This window comes from Mustela nigripes, chromosome 1 (assembly GCF_022355385.1).
Source record: "Mustela nigripes isolate SB6536 chromosome 1, MUSNIG.SB6536, whole genome shotgun sequence".
NCBI classification, from domain to species: Eukaryota; Metazoa; Chordata; class Mammalia; order Carnivora; family Mustelidae; genus Mustela; species Mustela nigripes.
This window is the reverse complement of record NC_081557.1, coordinates 104,987,753-105,003,209: the sequence shown is the minus strand read 5'-3', so window position 1 is coordinate 105,003,209 and position 15,457 is coordinate 104,987,753. Positions and strand designations below refer to the sequence as shown.

The window sequence follows — 15,457 nt, the reverse complement described above, 5'->3', positions numbered from 1 at the left end:
TCTTTTTAGAAATTAAGTTTTAGGGGCACCTGGTGGGGCTCATTCGGTTGGTTAGCCATCTGCCTTCGGCTCAGGTCATGATCTCTGAGTCCCTGGATCTAGCCCCGAGTGGAGCTCCTTGATAGCTGGGAGCCTGCGTCTGCCTCTGTCCCTCCTCCCACCCCTACTCGTGCTCTCTCTCTCAGATAAAGTCTGTTTAAAAAAAAAAAAAAAAAATTAAGTTGTGGGGCAGCTGGGTGGCTCAGTCTTTAAGCATCTGCCTTCTGCCTTCAGCTCAGGTCATGATCCCAGGGTCCTAGGCTGCGTCCCCATGTCAGGGTCCCTGCTCAGCAGGAGGCCTGCTTCTCCCTCTCCCTCTGCTGCTCCCCTATTTGTGTTCCCTGTCTTTGGCTATCTCTCTGTCAAATAAATAAGATTTTTTCAAAAAACATTACGTTTTAAAATCCAACATACTGTAGAATAATGTTCCATTCATTTTGTTCTGATTTCCTCTAGAATATACAGAAGGCCCATCTAATGTGTGCTACATAGAGCTTAACTTAACACGGACTGCTAATCTGTAAAGTTATAAATGTTTGTGCGAGTATACTTTAAAATCACACAAACCATTCAAAAATACACACCTATTAACCTATATTCCTTTGTGTCAAACTTTAATTTTTGCATTTGGTACTTAGACATTTGGTTGCCATGAAATCCTGTCAAAGATTAAAGAGACCCTCTTTAAAAATAATTTCTAAGAAATTTTTATCTTATTCTTCCCAATAGGCCAGTACTGATGGGGGCACCGGAGGAGCCCTGACCCCACAGCATGTTCGAGCTCATTCCTCGCCTGCTTCCCTGCAGCTGGGCGCCGCATCCCCAGGGAGCCTAACGCCCACCGGGGTGGTCTCGGGCCCAGCAGCGACCCCCACCGCTCAGCACCTTCGACAGTCTTCTTTTGAGATCCCTGATGATGTCCCTCTGCCGGCGGGCTGGGAGATGGCAAAGACGTCCTCTGGTCAGAGATACTTCTTAAAGTGAGTGAACATTGTGGAAGGCTCAAGAAAGTGGTATCAGGATATAAAAGTCATTTGTTTGTATGTATTACTTGATGTCAAACTTAGTTTTATCCTAATATAGAGATCCGTGATATGTACGTATGTATACACATGCACACATAATTTTTTTTTAATTTAACATGTAATAATTACTTGCTTCAGCTTGGGTTATATCTTAAAAGCTTGATTGATTCTTGGTTCAGAGTCTTTTCATAATCTTTTCTTTTGTGGCAATTTGAATATTCTCATTTTGACTTTGTTCCAAATCTATTAATTAGCTTAGCTTAAAACTGAAAGAATACTAGGAAACGTTTTCAAGTTTTGGGAATTACAGGCTGACATCTCTTTAAATGAACATTTTATTGGCAGAGAAGAACTACAAAATAAGTAGTTCTTCTTTGGGAGTCAGATTTTACAATAGTCGAGGTTGTCAAATGACACATCCTTTAGCCGCTGTCTGATGTGATGGATCCCCCCCCACCAAATGTAAAGAGAACTAGGAGTTTTCCTGTTTATACAATCGCTCCACAGCAAACTTCTTTCAAGTTAGCAGGTCCTCAAGACAGAATCCTCTTCTGGGAAAACAAAAACAAGGCCATTGTGGTATTTATTTTTATGAGACTTCTTGTCTTTAACAAAATGGCAAAATTTCATTCAGACTGAAAAGATCAAAGTTTTTATCCCTTCTTACTTTGAATTTGTAGATAATACCTAAGTGTTTTTATCTGGCTTTTTGGATTTAAGTGTATAAAAAACTTTTTCTCTAATTATAGACTGAAACTGATGTTTTTTAAAAGTTGCTTGCTTCTTGTTGTTTAATCAGGTTGAGATAATAAAGTGAAAATAAAGTCTTGACAGTCGACTTGTCGGCAAATGTAACATCTGTTTATTAGATCAGATAATACAATTAGTGATCTGTTTCGTTGTGTGAGTCTTAGTATATTGCTTGTCTTCTGGGGCAGTGGTGTGTAATGTAACATAGGGTTTTCAGAGAGGCTTGCTTAGAAGAGTAGAGAAAAAAAGTTTCATCTTCAAAGTTTCTACCCCTCACCGTAACATTTTTCTTCTTTTTAAAATTCGTTTTCTGATGTCCTGGTATCCATTTCAAAGGGTCAGGTTTCAGCCAGGACAGTAAAGGGCCTGAAACTGGAAAGTCCACACAAATCTGGCAAACTCATCTGCATGAGCAAGATCATTTGTTCTCAAGCAGAGGGCCAAAGTCCCTGATTGAAAGAGCTGCTAGCTGTGAGGGATGTGCCTTGAAGGGACAGACCATGTCCTTGCAAGGAAGAAGAAAGGCTGTACTTTTTTGAACCTCTCCCTGCTGGGTCACCGTGCTGACCTGGGGAGGTTTTTCAAACAGCTTAATAGCATGCTTGCCTCCTTTCTTTGGTTGATGCTGTAGCTAAAAGTATGAGGTTAAAGAGCAGCGGTTTTGTTCTTCTTAGTCTTTTGTATCTTGTAACAGTTGCTTACAGGTGACATCTGCCTACATTTTCGTTATTTTGAGTGATCTTGTTATTTTGACCTGAAATAAATACTCTGTGTGTCCATTTTAAAAAGTTTCCAGTGGTTTTTCCTCTGAGAGGAATGTGTCTCTTAATGATATTGATAAAGGGTAGATAAGGAAGGGTAGACACGTCTATACCACACTACCCAAACACCCAGTTGAATGGGTTTGTAGGGAAGGTAAACCAGGCCAAAATGATAGGGAAAGTTATGCCATGTGGAAAGTGGTTGTAGGGGGTGCGGAGAAACTTACCTGGGAAAGAAAAAAGAGGAGAAAGAAAACGTGATTGTTCTTACCAGATGGAAAGGAGAAAATTAAAAAAACAAAAAGCATGGCTGTTCTTTAGGATTTGGGGGGGATTTTCACATAGAAGTTAAATTGGGCTTATTATATGATAAGAAACACGAAAATTTGGGACTCCATGGACAAATTTTCTCATATCAGACCTTTCAGAAATACAGGAATTTTTCCCGAGGGATAGGTGAAACCATGGATTAGTTGGTAGTTGTGAGGAATTGTAGAGGGGCCCCTAAATGTTGGTTTGTGGACGATGGCTACTGTGCTTATAAAATTCTGTATTCTTCTAAAGGGTATCTGCTTTATGAATAATATGTAATTTGGAGAAGTTACAAAAAGTTTACATCTAGTTGTTTGCTATTTTTGTGATTTTATGGGTTGTATCAGTTTTCATGAATGACTTATCTTTGTGTACTGCACAGGTAAATGAGATCATTGGTATCTGTCCTGACAATGAGTCAAAGATGATGGTAAATGAACCTTCTTTTGGAGCCAAATTCCTGTTGTCTGAATTCATTTTTATCCTGGTTGTGATGTTTCCAAGTCAGGGCTCTTTTGGGGACCAATATTTATATTTTTCTTGTGTCTGCAGAAGATTCTGTTGCCATCAAGATGTAGAGTGCAGATTTACAGTAGTTACTTTCTGCTCTTTTAATAATGAAAAATTGTATTTTACTACATAGACTTCTTTATATACATCTTTTTAGATAATCATTGGAGCTAAGTTTTAAGTTACAAAGTATACAATTTTTTGAGGTTTATACTTGGCATGAAGAAATCTGTGAATGGTCTAAACATGTAAGGTGATATAATTTGATTGAAAATGTAGAAATGTTGACTTTGGAAACCATTTGTTGCCTTGTGACCGTAGGTGGGCGACTTTCTGAAGCCCGTCAGCCCCTCTTCTAGTTTCAAAGCAGCGTAACTACTGAAGGGTTACAGGCAGGTGATCATTACTATTTTTGAAGCCCTCCGTAGCTCAGTGAGATCTGGCGAAAAGATGTTTCTTAGCCTGGCAAGTGGTAAGGTAGGAATCCTCATTTATCACCAACACGTATTTGAGCTCTGGTTGGTTGTGAAGTATGTGAAAAATTCTGCGTGTTACGTGTAATATTTGTGCTCAAGAGTTTACTGTTTTAAAACTCATCTTATCAACATTGTATATGGAGCTTCTGTTTTAAAGGAATTCTTCTCTGTATTACTCTGAGAACTATTGCCTTCTTCAGCTGTCTTACAGTTTTCCTGCAGGAAATGGTTCTTCAAGTAGGTGGCCAACAACTTCCTATTTCTTTATAAGCTGCTGAATGACTTCCTGAATTAGTATTCTATAATATTTCTGGTTACAAGGAGTGTTTTTTACTTCTCAGATTTTATTTTACTGAATTTGATACCTTGTAACTGTTAATGGTAATAGTTAACAAAGAACTTCTTGTACATAACATACCATATAGAATTATGATATGGTTTAAGGAATCTCAGTGATCTTAAACATTTGTAAATTTGCATTGCCATAATCACGTTCTTCTAATTTTTAAAGATGTTTTGCTTCATTTCTCTTGTCATTCTCTGAATAACTGGTCACAGTGTTTAGTCCTTGAAGATTGAAGGTTTCTTGTGGCTGTGATTTGATTAAAAATTACACTGAGTGTTTTGATCCACATTTCAAAAAGGTATTTTTCCAGATATTGTCATCATTGCACAGCCTATAACTTGGGCTGTATTTCAACGTTAAATGAACTTGAATTGCAGATGTCATTGATCACTGTAATTGATTGCTTCTTCTTTTGCTACGTTATTTCAGAAGTGAGTGTTCCACTGTCCTAATTAAAGCTGCCTCAGAGGGGCGCCTGGGTGGCTCAGTGGATTAAGCCGCTGCCTTCAGCTCAGGTCATGATCTCAGGATCCTGGGATCGAGTCCCGCATCGGGCTCTCTGCTCAGCAGGGAGCCTGCTTCCCTCTCTCTCTCTCTCTGGCTGCCTCTCTGTCTACTTGTGATTTCTCTCTGTCAAATAAATAAATCTTTAAAAAAAAAAAAAAAAAAAAAAAAAAAAAAAAAAAAATAAAGCTGCCTCAGAAATGTCTTGATTAAAGGAGATGATTAAACCATTTCCTACTATAATTTGACGTGTGCGCCTCCTACCACTTGCCCAGTTGGTGACTGGAAACTCAGCACATGTTACCATAGTACAGAGTGGATGTTTGAGAAAGGAATGTCTTCAGAGAGAATAAAGGTACCCTGTTTTCCGGTTTCTTGATAGGACTAGGGGAACCCCAACGACTTCCCATTAGAAATGGGAAGCTTGTGATCTTGCCATCGAATGTTCAGTAAGCTGCAGGAGGGAAACAGCTGAGGTCGCCCTCACAAAGTGTGTGCTGGCTGAGGGGAGGGCGGCGCGGAGGTGCAGGCGTGTTACAAGCTCTGTGCTTCCTCTCGCAGCCGCTGCCATAATCTGGAGTGGGGAGCCTCAAGGTAAGGTCCTTGTGTGACCAAGAAGGACGGCCAGGGAGCTGCGCGCCCTGAGAAGACGTGCGGCTTGGGGTGTGCGGCCCCGAGGGCTTCGCTCAGTGCAGGTCTGTGCTCGGCTCATGGGCCGGGCCGGAGGGTGGGCTTGGCTGGAGGGTCACTCCGGGTTGAGCTTCCCATGCATCTGGAGGTGCCTCCAAGGCCCAGCAGTGCTGGGGAGGACCTGCCCACCCCCCGCCTCCGTCTGGGAGGTGCAGGTGAGGCGGGGGTTGTCCTCCTCTGTAGGGCTGTGGGGTTGTGTTGTACACTTACAAAATTGTGCTCCCTCCTCCTCCTGCTCCTCCTCCAGGTAGCAATCAGGTGGTGGATTTTTAGTAAAGTATTTTCTTTGATTATAAAAGTGAAGTGTTCATTAGAGTGATTTGGAAAATTCAGGAAAGGAGAAACTAGGGGCAGAAGCACTTAGATTCTGCCAAGGAGAGGAGTTTGAAGAGTCTCATTATCAGCCTCACTTATAAACTTGTGTTTTGATGTTTAATTTTGAGGGAAATAACATATACATAGATTGAGAGAGTCCCTTAGTACTGTAAGGTTTATAAAGAAAAAAGGCACTTCTGGCCCACATTTCTCTATCTCTGGCTTGGATAATTCCCAGGCAAACGCTTGGAACTCCTTTGCGATCTTTCCCCTCTCCCGCATACTTAAGCAAACTCCATATTTATAAAATGTGCGGCACTGCTGTTTCTTAAAGTTTCTGCATCTCCTAAAATTCTTCTTTCCTTAATCTCTCTAGTATAATTTCTGTAATTTTCTTGTTAGGTACTTTTACAGTGTTAAGGCTCTTTCTGACTTGCATGAAGCTGAACTGTATAATGTATATGAGTTTCTGAACAGCTTTGGTATTTTCTTGGAATTGTTAATGGCCTTCTTTTTTCTTTAGTGTTTCTGTTTTGTCTCCTTGAAAACAACCCCGAGTCCTTCCTTTGTCTTTGGGCTCTGGATTAGGATGGTTGCTTCAGAGTGGGGGGCTCCCCTCCATCTCCTCCTGGCAAGTCCCCCGCAGGGAACGTTGTTGGCTGTTTCTCTTGGTTTGCCCACTCACACAGTTGTCTCGTCCTTCAGGAATTTACTGAGAAAAGGGATGTATGGTAGGTAACTGCGCTGAGATCCTCTGTGTCCAAAAATAATTCTGTCTGTTGACATTTGATGGGCAGTAGGTTGTAGAATTCAAGGCTAAGATGATTTTCCCTTGGAGCTTTGAAGGCAGTGCTCCATTTTATTTTAGCTTCCAGTTTTCTTAGTGAACAGTTAGACCCATTTTGGTTCCTCTGGGGATTTTAGTATTTTTTTAATCTTTTGGTGTGTGTGGGGGGGTTCTTAAATTTAAAGATATGCCTTGGTATGTACATTTTTTTATTCAGTTTAAGGATTTCATGGCTTAGAAAGTCAGGTGTCTCTTTTAAGTCTGTGGTGCAGGTGCCCAGCTTGTCCCTGGGTTCTGGGAAAGATTTCTTTCATCCATTCTTGGATGACTTCTTCCAGTCCCTTCTTCTTTTTCTTCTCCTGGAATTCCTGCTTATCAGAATAACTGTTTAATTTTATCTTCTCTGTTTTTCTTCCTGTATGCTTTTGTTATACCTTCCGGAAGTTTCCTTTAGCTTTCAATTTTTTTTTTTTTTTAATATATTTATTTGACAGAGAGATCACAAGTAGGCAGAGAGAGAGGGAGAAGCAGGCTCCCCACTGAGCAGAGAGCCTGATGTGGGGCTTGATCCCAGGACCCTGAGATCATGACCTGAGCTAAAGGCAGGGGCCCAACCCACTGAGCTACCCAGGCACCCCAAGCTTTCAATTTTTTAATCATTGTTTTGTTTGTTTTTTTCCCAGAAGCTCTTCATCATTCTTAATTTCCAGAGATTCTTTTTCTAAGGTCATTGTTCCTTTGCGATTTTTAATAACATGCAGTTCTTACTTCACGGACGCAGTGATAGAACATCTCTCTGGGGATTTTATAGTGGGTGTGGTTTTTTGGTTTTGTTCTTTCCTTTTTTTTTCTGAGTATAGTTGACATAGTGGGTGTTTCTTTATTTTTTTTCTTAAGATTTTATTTGAGAGAGAGCATGAGCTGGGGAAGGGGCAGAGGGAGAGGGAGAAGCAGATTCCCCGCTGAGCAGGTGGGCCCACGCGGGCTGGATCCCAGCAGCCCGAGACCATGAGCTGAGCGGAAGACAGACGCTTCACCGACTAAGCCCCCAGGCACTCTATTTTTTTGTTGTTGATATATATTTTTTTCTTCTTCTGTTGCTTTTAGAGTCATATAACTGGGACCAACCAAGTCCTCAAGTTGTGCAGGGCCCTAAATGTCCCTTCTCCTGTAGTGGCCGGTTTCTGCAGATGAAAGCCTGCCGTCCTCTCCCTAGTGAAGAGCACTGATGGTGGTGGGTCAGACTGAGGCCTGTGTTCCAGGGCACAGTAGCTTGCAGCTTCGGGGGCTGCATCCCTGCTCTTGGCTGGGCCGGGTATCTGAAGCCAGAGCCTCTGGGTCCTTTTCTTTGTGACATAAATTTCCATCTCCTGCTTGGGCTGGGAGGAGGGTGTGCAATAGTTTTTTTTTAAGTTGTAGGTAGAATGAATTTTTGTGACTCCAATTTGTAATTATTAGGTTAACTGTGTGAAGTTGCTGCGTTCCTAAGCTTCAGCCTGTGACTACTGACAATTTCATATGACTTGACCTACATATTACAGGATCACTTTTTTTTTTTTTTTTAAGATCTATTTATTTGAGAGAGAGAGAGCATGAACAGGAGGGGCAGAGAGGGGGAGAGAGTGTCCAGTCAGCTTGACTCCGCGTGGAGCCCGATGAGGGGCTCGATCTCACAACCCTGAGGTCATTCTCTGAGCCAAAACCAAGAGTCCAGTGCTTCACTGAAGGGGCCACCCAGATGCCCCTGCAGGATCACTTTTTTTTTTTTTTTTTTTTTAAAGATTTTATTTATTTGACAGACAGGGATCACAAGTAGGCAGAGAGAGAGGAGGAAGCCAACTCCCTGCTTGAGCAGAGAGCCCGATGCGGGGTTCGATCCCAGGACCCTGGGATCATGACCTGAGCCGAAGGCAGAGGCTTTAACCCACTGAGCCACCCAGGCGCCCCGCAGGATCACTTTTTAATGAATACTTCAGTAAGTGGTATTACTAGACAGATGATAATTCAGTCACATATGTCCCCTCAGTGACAGTTGTGCTAGTTTACGCCTTCATGTGTTAGAGGGAACTGTGTGCTTTGACAAGGGAATAGGCAATTTGCTCAGAGGGCTCAGATTCTGAAACCTTGTGCAGGGAGAGAAGCATGGAAGACCTTACTCCCGTTCCTGCCTGTGACTGGAGATGTTCCTGCTTGTGGGTCATCTCCTAGTTCTTTGTCTGGTGTACACGGCTGTAAAGTAAAACGGCCTCACACAATTATCTCGTGTCTTCCTCCCCCCGGTTTGCATCGGTATAGATGACCTTAGGGTAAAGAAAACATTCATGGATATCTAAATGGCTTTGGTGTACTTGGGTTGGTTCACCCCAGAGGTATAGAACTTGGTTTTATCTTAGTTTTGGCAGGTGCTTTTCCCTGGCAAGTACTCATTTTTCAGTAGGTTATTGTAGATGTCTGTCATAAGACAACACAGAATATTTTCTACCTGTGGTTATAACCATGAAGTGGTTAGAATTTCATGCAAACTGGGTTTAGTTTTGAATAGATTCACCCACAGTAGTGACTGAGATGTGTGTCATTGAATTTATCCAGATCCACTTTTTCAGGAGCCTCTGCCTTGATTAGGTAAAAATCAGTTACATATGGAAATCCTTTGTGGAAGACGAGGAAGAAAACCTTTTAAAAAAACCATGTAAAATCCTACATGACCAACACAAAACCAGACCAGAGCACTCTAGCCATCAGAGAACAGTGTGAAATAATACCAGAAAAGGGGATAAATCTGGATTGGAAAAGGTATTAAAATGTCCTATGGTGTAGAAGAATAGAACAGAATCAATGTATCTTAGTTTAAACATGTAGAGTCAAGAAGTATATTAAAAGTAGCCAAATGCTAAGGTTAGGAAAGAGCTTTAGGACTGGAGATTGCTGAGACCTGCCTGGAGCTAATCCTTACTAGTAATGGGGGTCACAGTTAAAATATACTGAACTCTCCTGCATAACTTTTTTTTTAAGGCCCTCTGGGGAAGAGTTGGCCAAAATACAGATGTTTCTGTTTTTCCTCTACACATGTTCAGACTGATATAGGTTATGCTTCCGAAATCGTGTAGTTTGGATGGGCTCCAGATGAGGTAATAGGGTCATTTGTAACCCCTCCCAGCTGCGCATGCAGACTTTTGTGTTAGGACTGCTACACCTCTCTTCTTTGGGTGACAGAATGAACGCTGTTACTAGACAGTGCTATGTGAGAGTCAAGGTCATCGTCCTCTGCTTGAAGACAAAGCATGCGCATGGGGTGCCTGTGTGTGGGTTTCCAGTTCGTGTCTGCCACACTGTAGGTGAGAACTGGCACAGCCTGTCAGTAGCCCGACTCGCTCCCCTTGTGTAAACACGGTGTGATTTTTCTCCGGAAAGATTCCTTGGTTCTGGATGGTGGGTGTCGGGTTGCTTGCATTGAAGTACTTAACTGCCTCTCTCCCTGCCCTTCTTTGTCATCGTCTTTGAGCTCAGTAGACACGCTTAGAATCTCTTGATTTCATGAGCCACTGCCTAGTGGATTTAGGGAGCAGACGCTGTTTTAAGGGTTTGCTGCGTCCCACTCTGGAGTGGGGACCAAATTGGGGACTGTGTCAGTCAGGACTGGATGGGTCCTGTTTCTTGCCTGTCATCTTGTTAGCCTTTTCCTTGCTGACTCTCTCCCTGGAGAACCTGCGGAGGCTAACTTAGCGTGAGCTCCGTGAAGGTAGATGTTCCGGCTTTGTCCCGGCTGTCTGTACCGACGACGCCGTCTGTCAGGTGCTCGCTGATTTTAGAGCCTGTTGCTTGATGCCAGCCCAAGTGATGCCTGTAACCCCTGCGTGATTACTGGGCTGCTCCCCTCCATCCAAGAAAGATGCGAGAGTATTGACTTTTTGTATTCTGCAGTTAATTTTAGAGGCTTGAGATTGCTGGTAAACTCAGATAACCAGGGCCGCTAGAAAAAGACGGCGTGTGTTCCGGGTGTGCGTGAGTAGTAGTTCTATTTCAGGTCATTACAGGTTTGTTCCGTGGACGGTGACTAGCTGAGTGCTTCTGAGTTAGACGAAGAGGGAGTGGACGTGTTGTTGGAAGGTGAGCCAGTGAGAAGACGCCTGGGAGTCCAGGGGAGTAGTGAGGAGGTGGCGCAGGTGGACCCTGAACAGGCTTCTCACCCAGTCCCGCGGACGCAGTTAGCTCCTCTGCGCCCTGTCTGCGGAGTGGATGAGTGGGGAGCCGAGCTGGAGCCGAGCACGGGTTTTCTGGGAGCTGCTGAAGGGTTTGCCCTTCTCCTCTTTTTTTTTTTTTTTTTTTTAAAGATTTTATTTATTTATTTGACAGAGAGAAATCACAAGTACACTGAGAGGCAGGCAGAGAGAGAGAGAGAAGGAAGCAGGCTCCCTGCCGAGCAGAGAGCCCGATGCGGGACTCGATCCCAGGACCCTGAGATCATGACCTGAGCCGAAGGCAGCGGCTCAACCCACTGAGCCACCCAGGCGCCCCTGCCCTTCTCCTCTTGAGTGACGCTTGTGTCTTTGACAGACTCCTTCCCTTCATCAAAGTGAACCTATTAACAGTTCAATCTGTACCATGACTTTGGGCATTAAAACGAACAAAACAAAAATAAAAACAAACAAACAAAACAAGACAAAAATTTCCAAAACCATAATACTTGAAAAACCATTAAGTGGTTGGTTTAATTCACTGCTTGGAAAAAAAGTTTTAAAAGTGAGGACCACCCATTACAGGAACATTAGCAAACATGGGTTCAGCCTGTGTGCACTGTGAAAGTTTAATTTGATGTTGCAGCCTATTTTAAGACTTTTTGTTGCTATTTTTTGGACAGTATTTGTTAGAAAATACTAGTTGAAAGAATGTCTTTCCATTTTTTGGGTACTGTTTAAATGCAGCTTACCTTCCATTTGCTTACACATAAACTTCATTAGCGCATGGGAAGTGAGTATGGGCCCTTTTCATATGTTATTTCATATGCTGCACAGATAGAATTCATAGTAAAGTACTGTGTAAGCAATTACAGTTTTTTACTTTTTATCATTACTATTTTTTATTTTTATTTGTCTTATTTTTTAAGACATTTATCTATTTGTCTGTTTACTTACTTGACAGAGAGGGCGAGAAAGCACGGGAAGGCAGAGCAGCAGAGGGAGAGGGGAAGCAGCTCCCCAGCCAGCAGGGAGCCCGATGCGGGACTCGATCCCGGGACCCTGAGATCATGACCTGAGCCGAAGGCAGAAGCTCAACCCACTGAGCCACTCAGACGCCCCTTACTATTATTATTTTTAAAAGACTGTATGTGTTTGACACAGGGACAGAGAGGGAGGCAGGGAGAGCGCCAGCCCAAGCAAGGGGAGTGGCAGGGATCAGAGAAGCAGGCTCCCTGGTGAGCAAGGAGCCTCTTGGGGCTCCATTCTAGGATCCTGCTAACAGGACTTGACTTGAGCCTACTACAGAGGTTTAACCAACTGAGCCACCCAGGAGCCCTTATTTTATTATTATTTTTTAAAGTATCATTTATTTAAGTAAATCGCTACACCTGTGTGGGGCTCAAACTCACAGATCAGATCAAGGCTTCATCAGCCAAGTCAGCCAGGCACCCCTGGTTTTTACTTGTTAAAGTTGCATTGTTCTTTCAGAAATTTGAAGAATTATTTTAATTCAACTTAAGAATTCATTTTAGACAAGCAGAATCAGATGTTTTAGTCTACTTTATGCTACCAAAACTAAACATTTGAGTGCTTGTGTTCTCAGTTTATTAAAATAAATTGTAAAACAGGGGTACCTGGGAGACTGAGTCAGTGAAGCGTCTGCGTTTGGCTCAGGTCATGATCGCAGGGTCCTGGGATCGAGCCCCGCGTTGGGCTCCCTGCTCCGCGGGGAGTCTGCTTCCCCCCGTCCCTCTGCTACTCCTCCCCCTGTTCATGGGTACTCGCTCCTCGCTCTCTCAAATAAATAAAATCTTTTTTTTTTTTTAAAAATTTATTTATTTGACAGAGATTACAAGTAGGCAGAGAGACAGGCAGAGAGAGAGAGGAGGAAGCAGGCTCCCTGCTGAGCAGAGAGTCCATGCAGGACTCTATCCCAGGACCCTGAGATCATGACCTGAGCCGAAGGCAGCGGCTTAACCCACTGAGCCACCCAGGCGCCCCAATAAAATCCTTTTTTTTAAAAAAAATGTAAAATCGGATAGTCTGCCTATTACCGGTGTAAGTTACTATGGAAAGTGAGTTTTACCTTTTTTTTTTTTTTAAAGACTTTAAAATGTACTCATTAGAGCGCGCGCGAGGTGGCGGCCCTCCTGCCTGTGTCGCTGAGCCTCTCTGGCGCTCAGAGGCTCCAGACCAGGTCAGCCCAGACTGTGCTCCTTGAGGGAAGGAGCTGCAAGGCACCTTGCCCATGTGTTGTCCACCACACTTCGATGGGAAGATTTAGAACAACGATGTGCGGGATAGATGAGTTACTGTGTGGGGCCAAAAAACCTCCAGGTGGAGCACAGTCTCATTGGAAAACGGTTTCTTCTGTAAAGTGAAATCTCGTTTTTTGTGAAAGATGGAATATAAGTCGATCGGTGTTTCCTTTTGGGTTACCATCTGATCAGCCCGGTTGTTTTGAAATCACTCAGTGGGTTCGACAGAACATGGGCTTTCTGGTTACACAAGAGGGTTTGTGTTCACGAATTAGCATCTAATTCGAATCATCCTCTAAAACTTGCCTCTTGTATTTTGTCAGTAAACAGTCTCATTTTTAAGTTACTTACCTTTGGATTCACGAGGTTCTGGATCGCCATGGAGAACCGCGCCAGGAGCGAGGGCAGGAGGAGGAGCCGAGGGACGGGGGAGTTGTCTGAATGGTGAGTCCCACTTGTGGACGTGATGACCCGCAAGGATGAGGCCCGGGGCCAGTCGCTGGGCTGTGGCCCCCACACCTGTCGTCTGAGGCAGCCCTGGGGCAGCGCGGCTTTCCGAGCCCTCAGTGAACACATCTCCTATGTTTAATTTCAGAACCAAGGACTCTAAAAACAGCTTTTTTTTTTTTTTTTTTAAAGATTTGGTTTATTTATTAGAGAATCAGTGAGAGAGGGAACACAAACAGGGGGAGTGGGAGAGGGAGAAGCAGGCTTCCCTCTGAGACAGGAGTCCGATGTGGGGCTTGATCCCAGGACCCTGCGATCATGACCTGAGCCGAAGGCAGAAGCCTAACAACTGAGCCCTCCAGGTACCCTAAAAACAGCAGTTCTTTTCTTCTTCATGACTTTGAGTAGTTCATCCATTGTGATTTCTGGAAATCTAAAAGTCGAAGTTAAACAGTGAATCAGGTTCCAGCCCTGTGATTCATACTCCCAGAATGAGTAACGCGGTTAGCAGGACATCCCTAGTTGTTCTCTGGACTTGGGAAAAGGGAGGAAGTCCGTGGTGACCCCTCCATTTTTGGTGGTGGAGCTGCATTAGGCCTTCTTTCCCAAGAAGAAAGAGCCGCTATTTATGGAGCCTTTCCTCAGGCCTGCAATCTGAAGCCAGCAGAGCAGGGCTGCCTAGCAAGGCCAGGTTTCTGCCAGGGGCCCCTGCACTACCTTCCCCCTCCCGCCACCCCCCAGCCGGCAGAGCTCCGGAGCTCGGTCCTGCTGCTGCTGCAAGCCTGGAGACGAGTGGAAGCGGCTATGCGGTTGGTAGGGAACTGCACCATCCAGGAGTAACGGTGACCCCTGTCCCCGCTCCCTTGTGCTTGCTTCAGATCCGCTCTTCTGAGCAAACGCAGAATCTGCCTGGCAGTTTCGCTTAAGTTTGCAAAACAGATCCTGGTAGTTGTGTGTGTCAGAGGAATCACGATTTGATGTACACATCCTGCGGACCCAGAGTCTGTGTTCAAGAGGAGTTCGAGTTTGGATTTTATGTAGCTTCATTGCTTACCTGAAAAACATTCATTTCTCCAGAGAGTCTTGGGGTGGGTTTTTTTTTTCCCATGTGTGTGTATTTTTAAGATTTTATTCACTTATTAGCACAAGGAGTGCGCGGGGGAGGGAGAAGCAGACTAGACTCCCCACTGAGCAGGGAGTCTGTCGTGGAGCTGGGTCCCAGGACCCCAGGACCATGACCTGAGCCGGAGGCAGAAGCTTAATGACTGAGCCACTCAGGTTGCTGCTTTTGGGGGTTTTTCAATAGTGGTAGAAAATAAAATAGACTTGTCTGTGGGTTTTTTGGTCCTCATTGAATGAAATTAGGTTATACAGATGTTGGAAATTATATTTGCTTAGATGACAGCAATAATGAACTGAAAATGAATGAGCTTCCTTCTTCTCAGGATAAAATTAATAGCAGTTTTATCTTCAACAGGATACTTCTAATCTGTGAATTTTACAACCTTTCTACTCTTTTATGTCAAATTTCTAAAACTTGGTAGCTTTTCTATAAAAATTCAGTCACAGTAATCTTCACCCTATTAAAAAAAATATTTTCCCACTATTTTGCTTTCAATTTCAGGAAGATTTTAAAGGACGGGGAAAAATGGTTTTTAGTAATGCCTGTAATTTTAATGTCAAGAAAAGCATCAATTCATAAAGTCAGGATTTATGTTATGAGAATTGAAATCTGCTTTTAATTCAAGTTCTCTGAAAGTGTTGATGTTTATAGGTATGATAATGTAGGCTATTTGAGATGGGTTTCTAGTCTCAGACCTTATCTGTAGGAGATAGTATTTTTTTTTTTTAATTTTTTTTTTTTTATTTTTTATTTTTTATAAACATATATTTTTATCCCCAGGGGTACAGGTCTGTGAATCACCAGGTTTACACACTTCACAGCACTCACCAAATCACATACCCTCCCCAATGTCCATAATCCCAACCCCTTCTCCCAAACCCCCTCCCCCCAGCAACCCTCAGTTTGTTTTGTGAGATTAAGAGTCACTTAATCTCA

General features: G+C 43.4%; 1 protein-coding gene across 1 annotated transcript in view; it reads left to right on the top strand.

Annotated features, from left to right (window-relative positions):
* Positions 1-15,457, top strand: part of YAP1 (Yes1 associated transcriptional regulator) — a 119,345-nt gene that overhangs the window by 11,002 nt on the left and 92,886 nt on the right. The window contains exon 2 of the mRNA XM_059407076.1: positions 769-1,019. Within this exon, the coding sequence (XP_059263059.1) occupies positions 769-1,019 (251 nt within the window). The remainder of the gene's footprint in view (positions 1-768; positions 1,020-15,457) is intronic.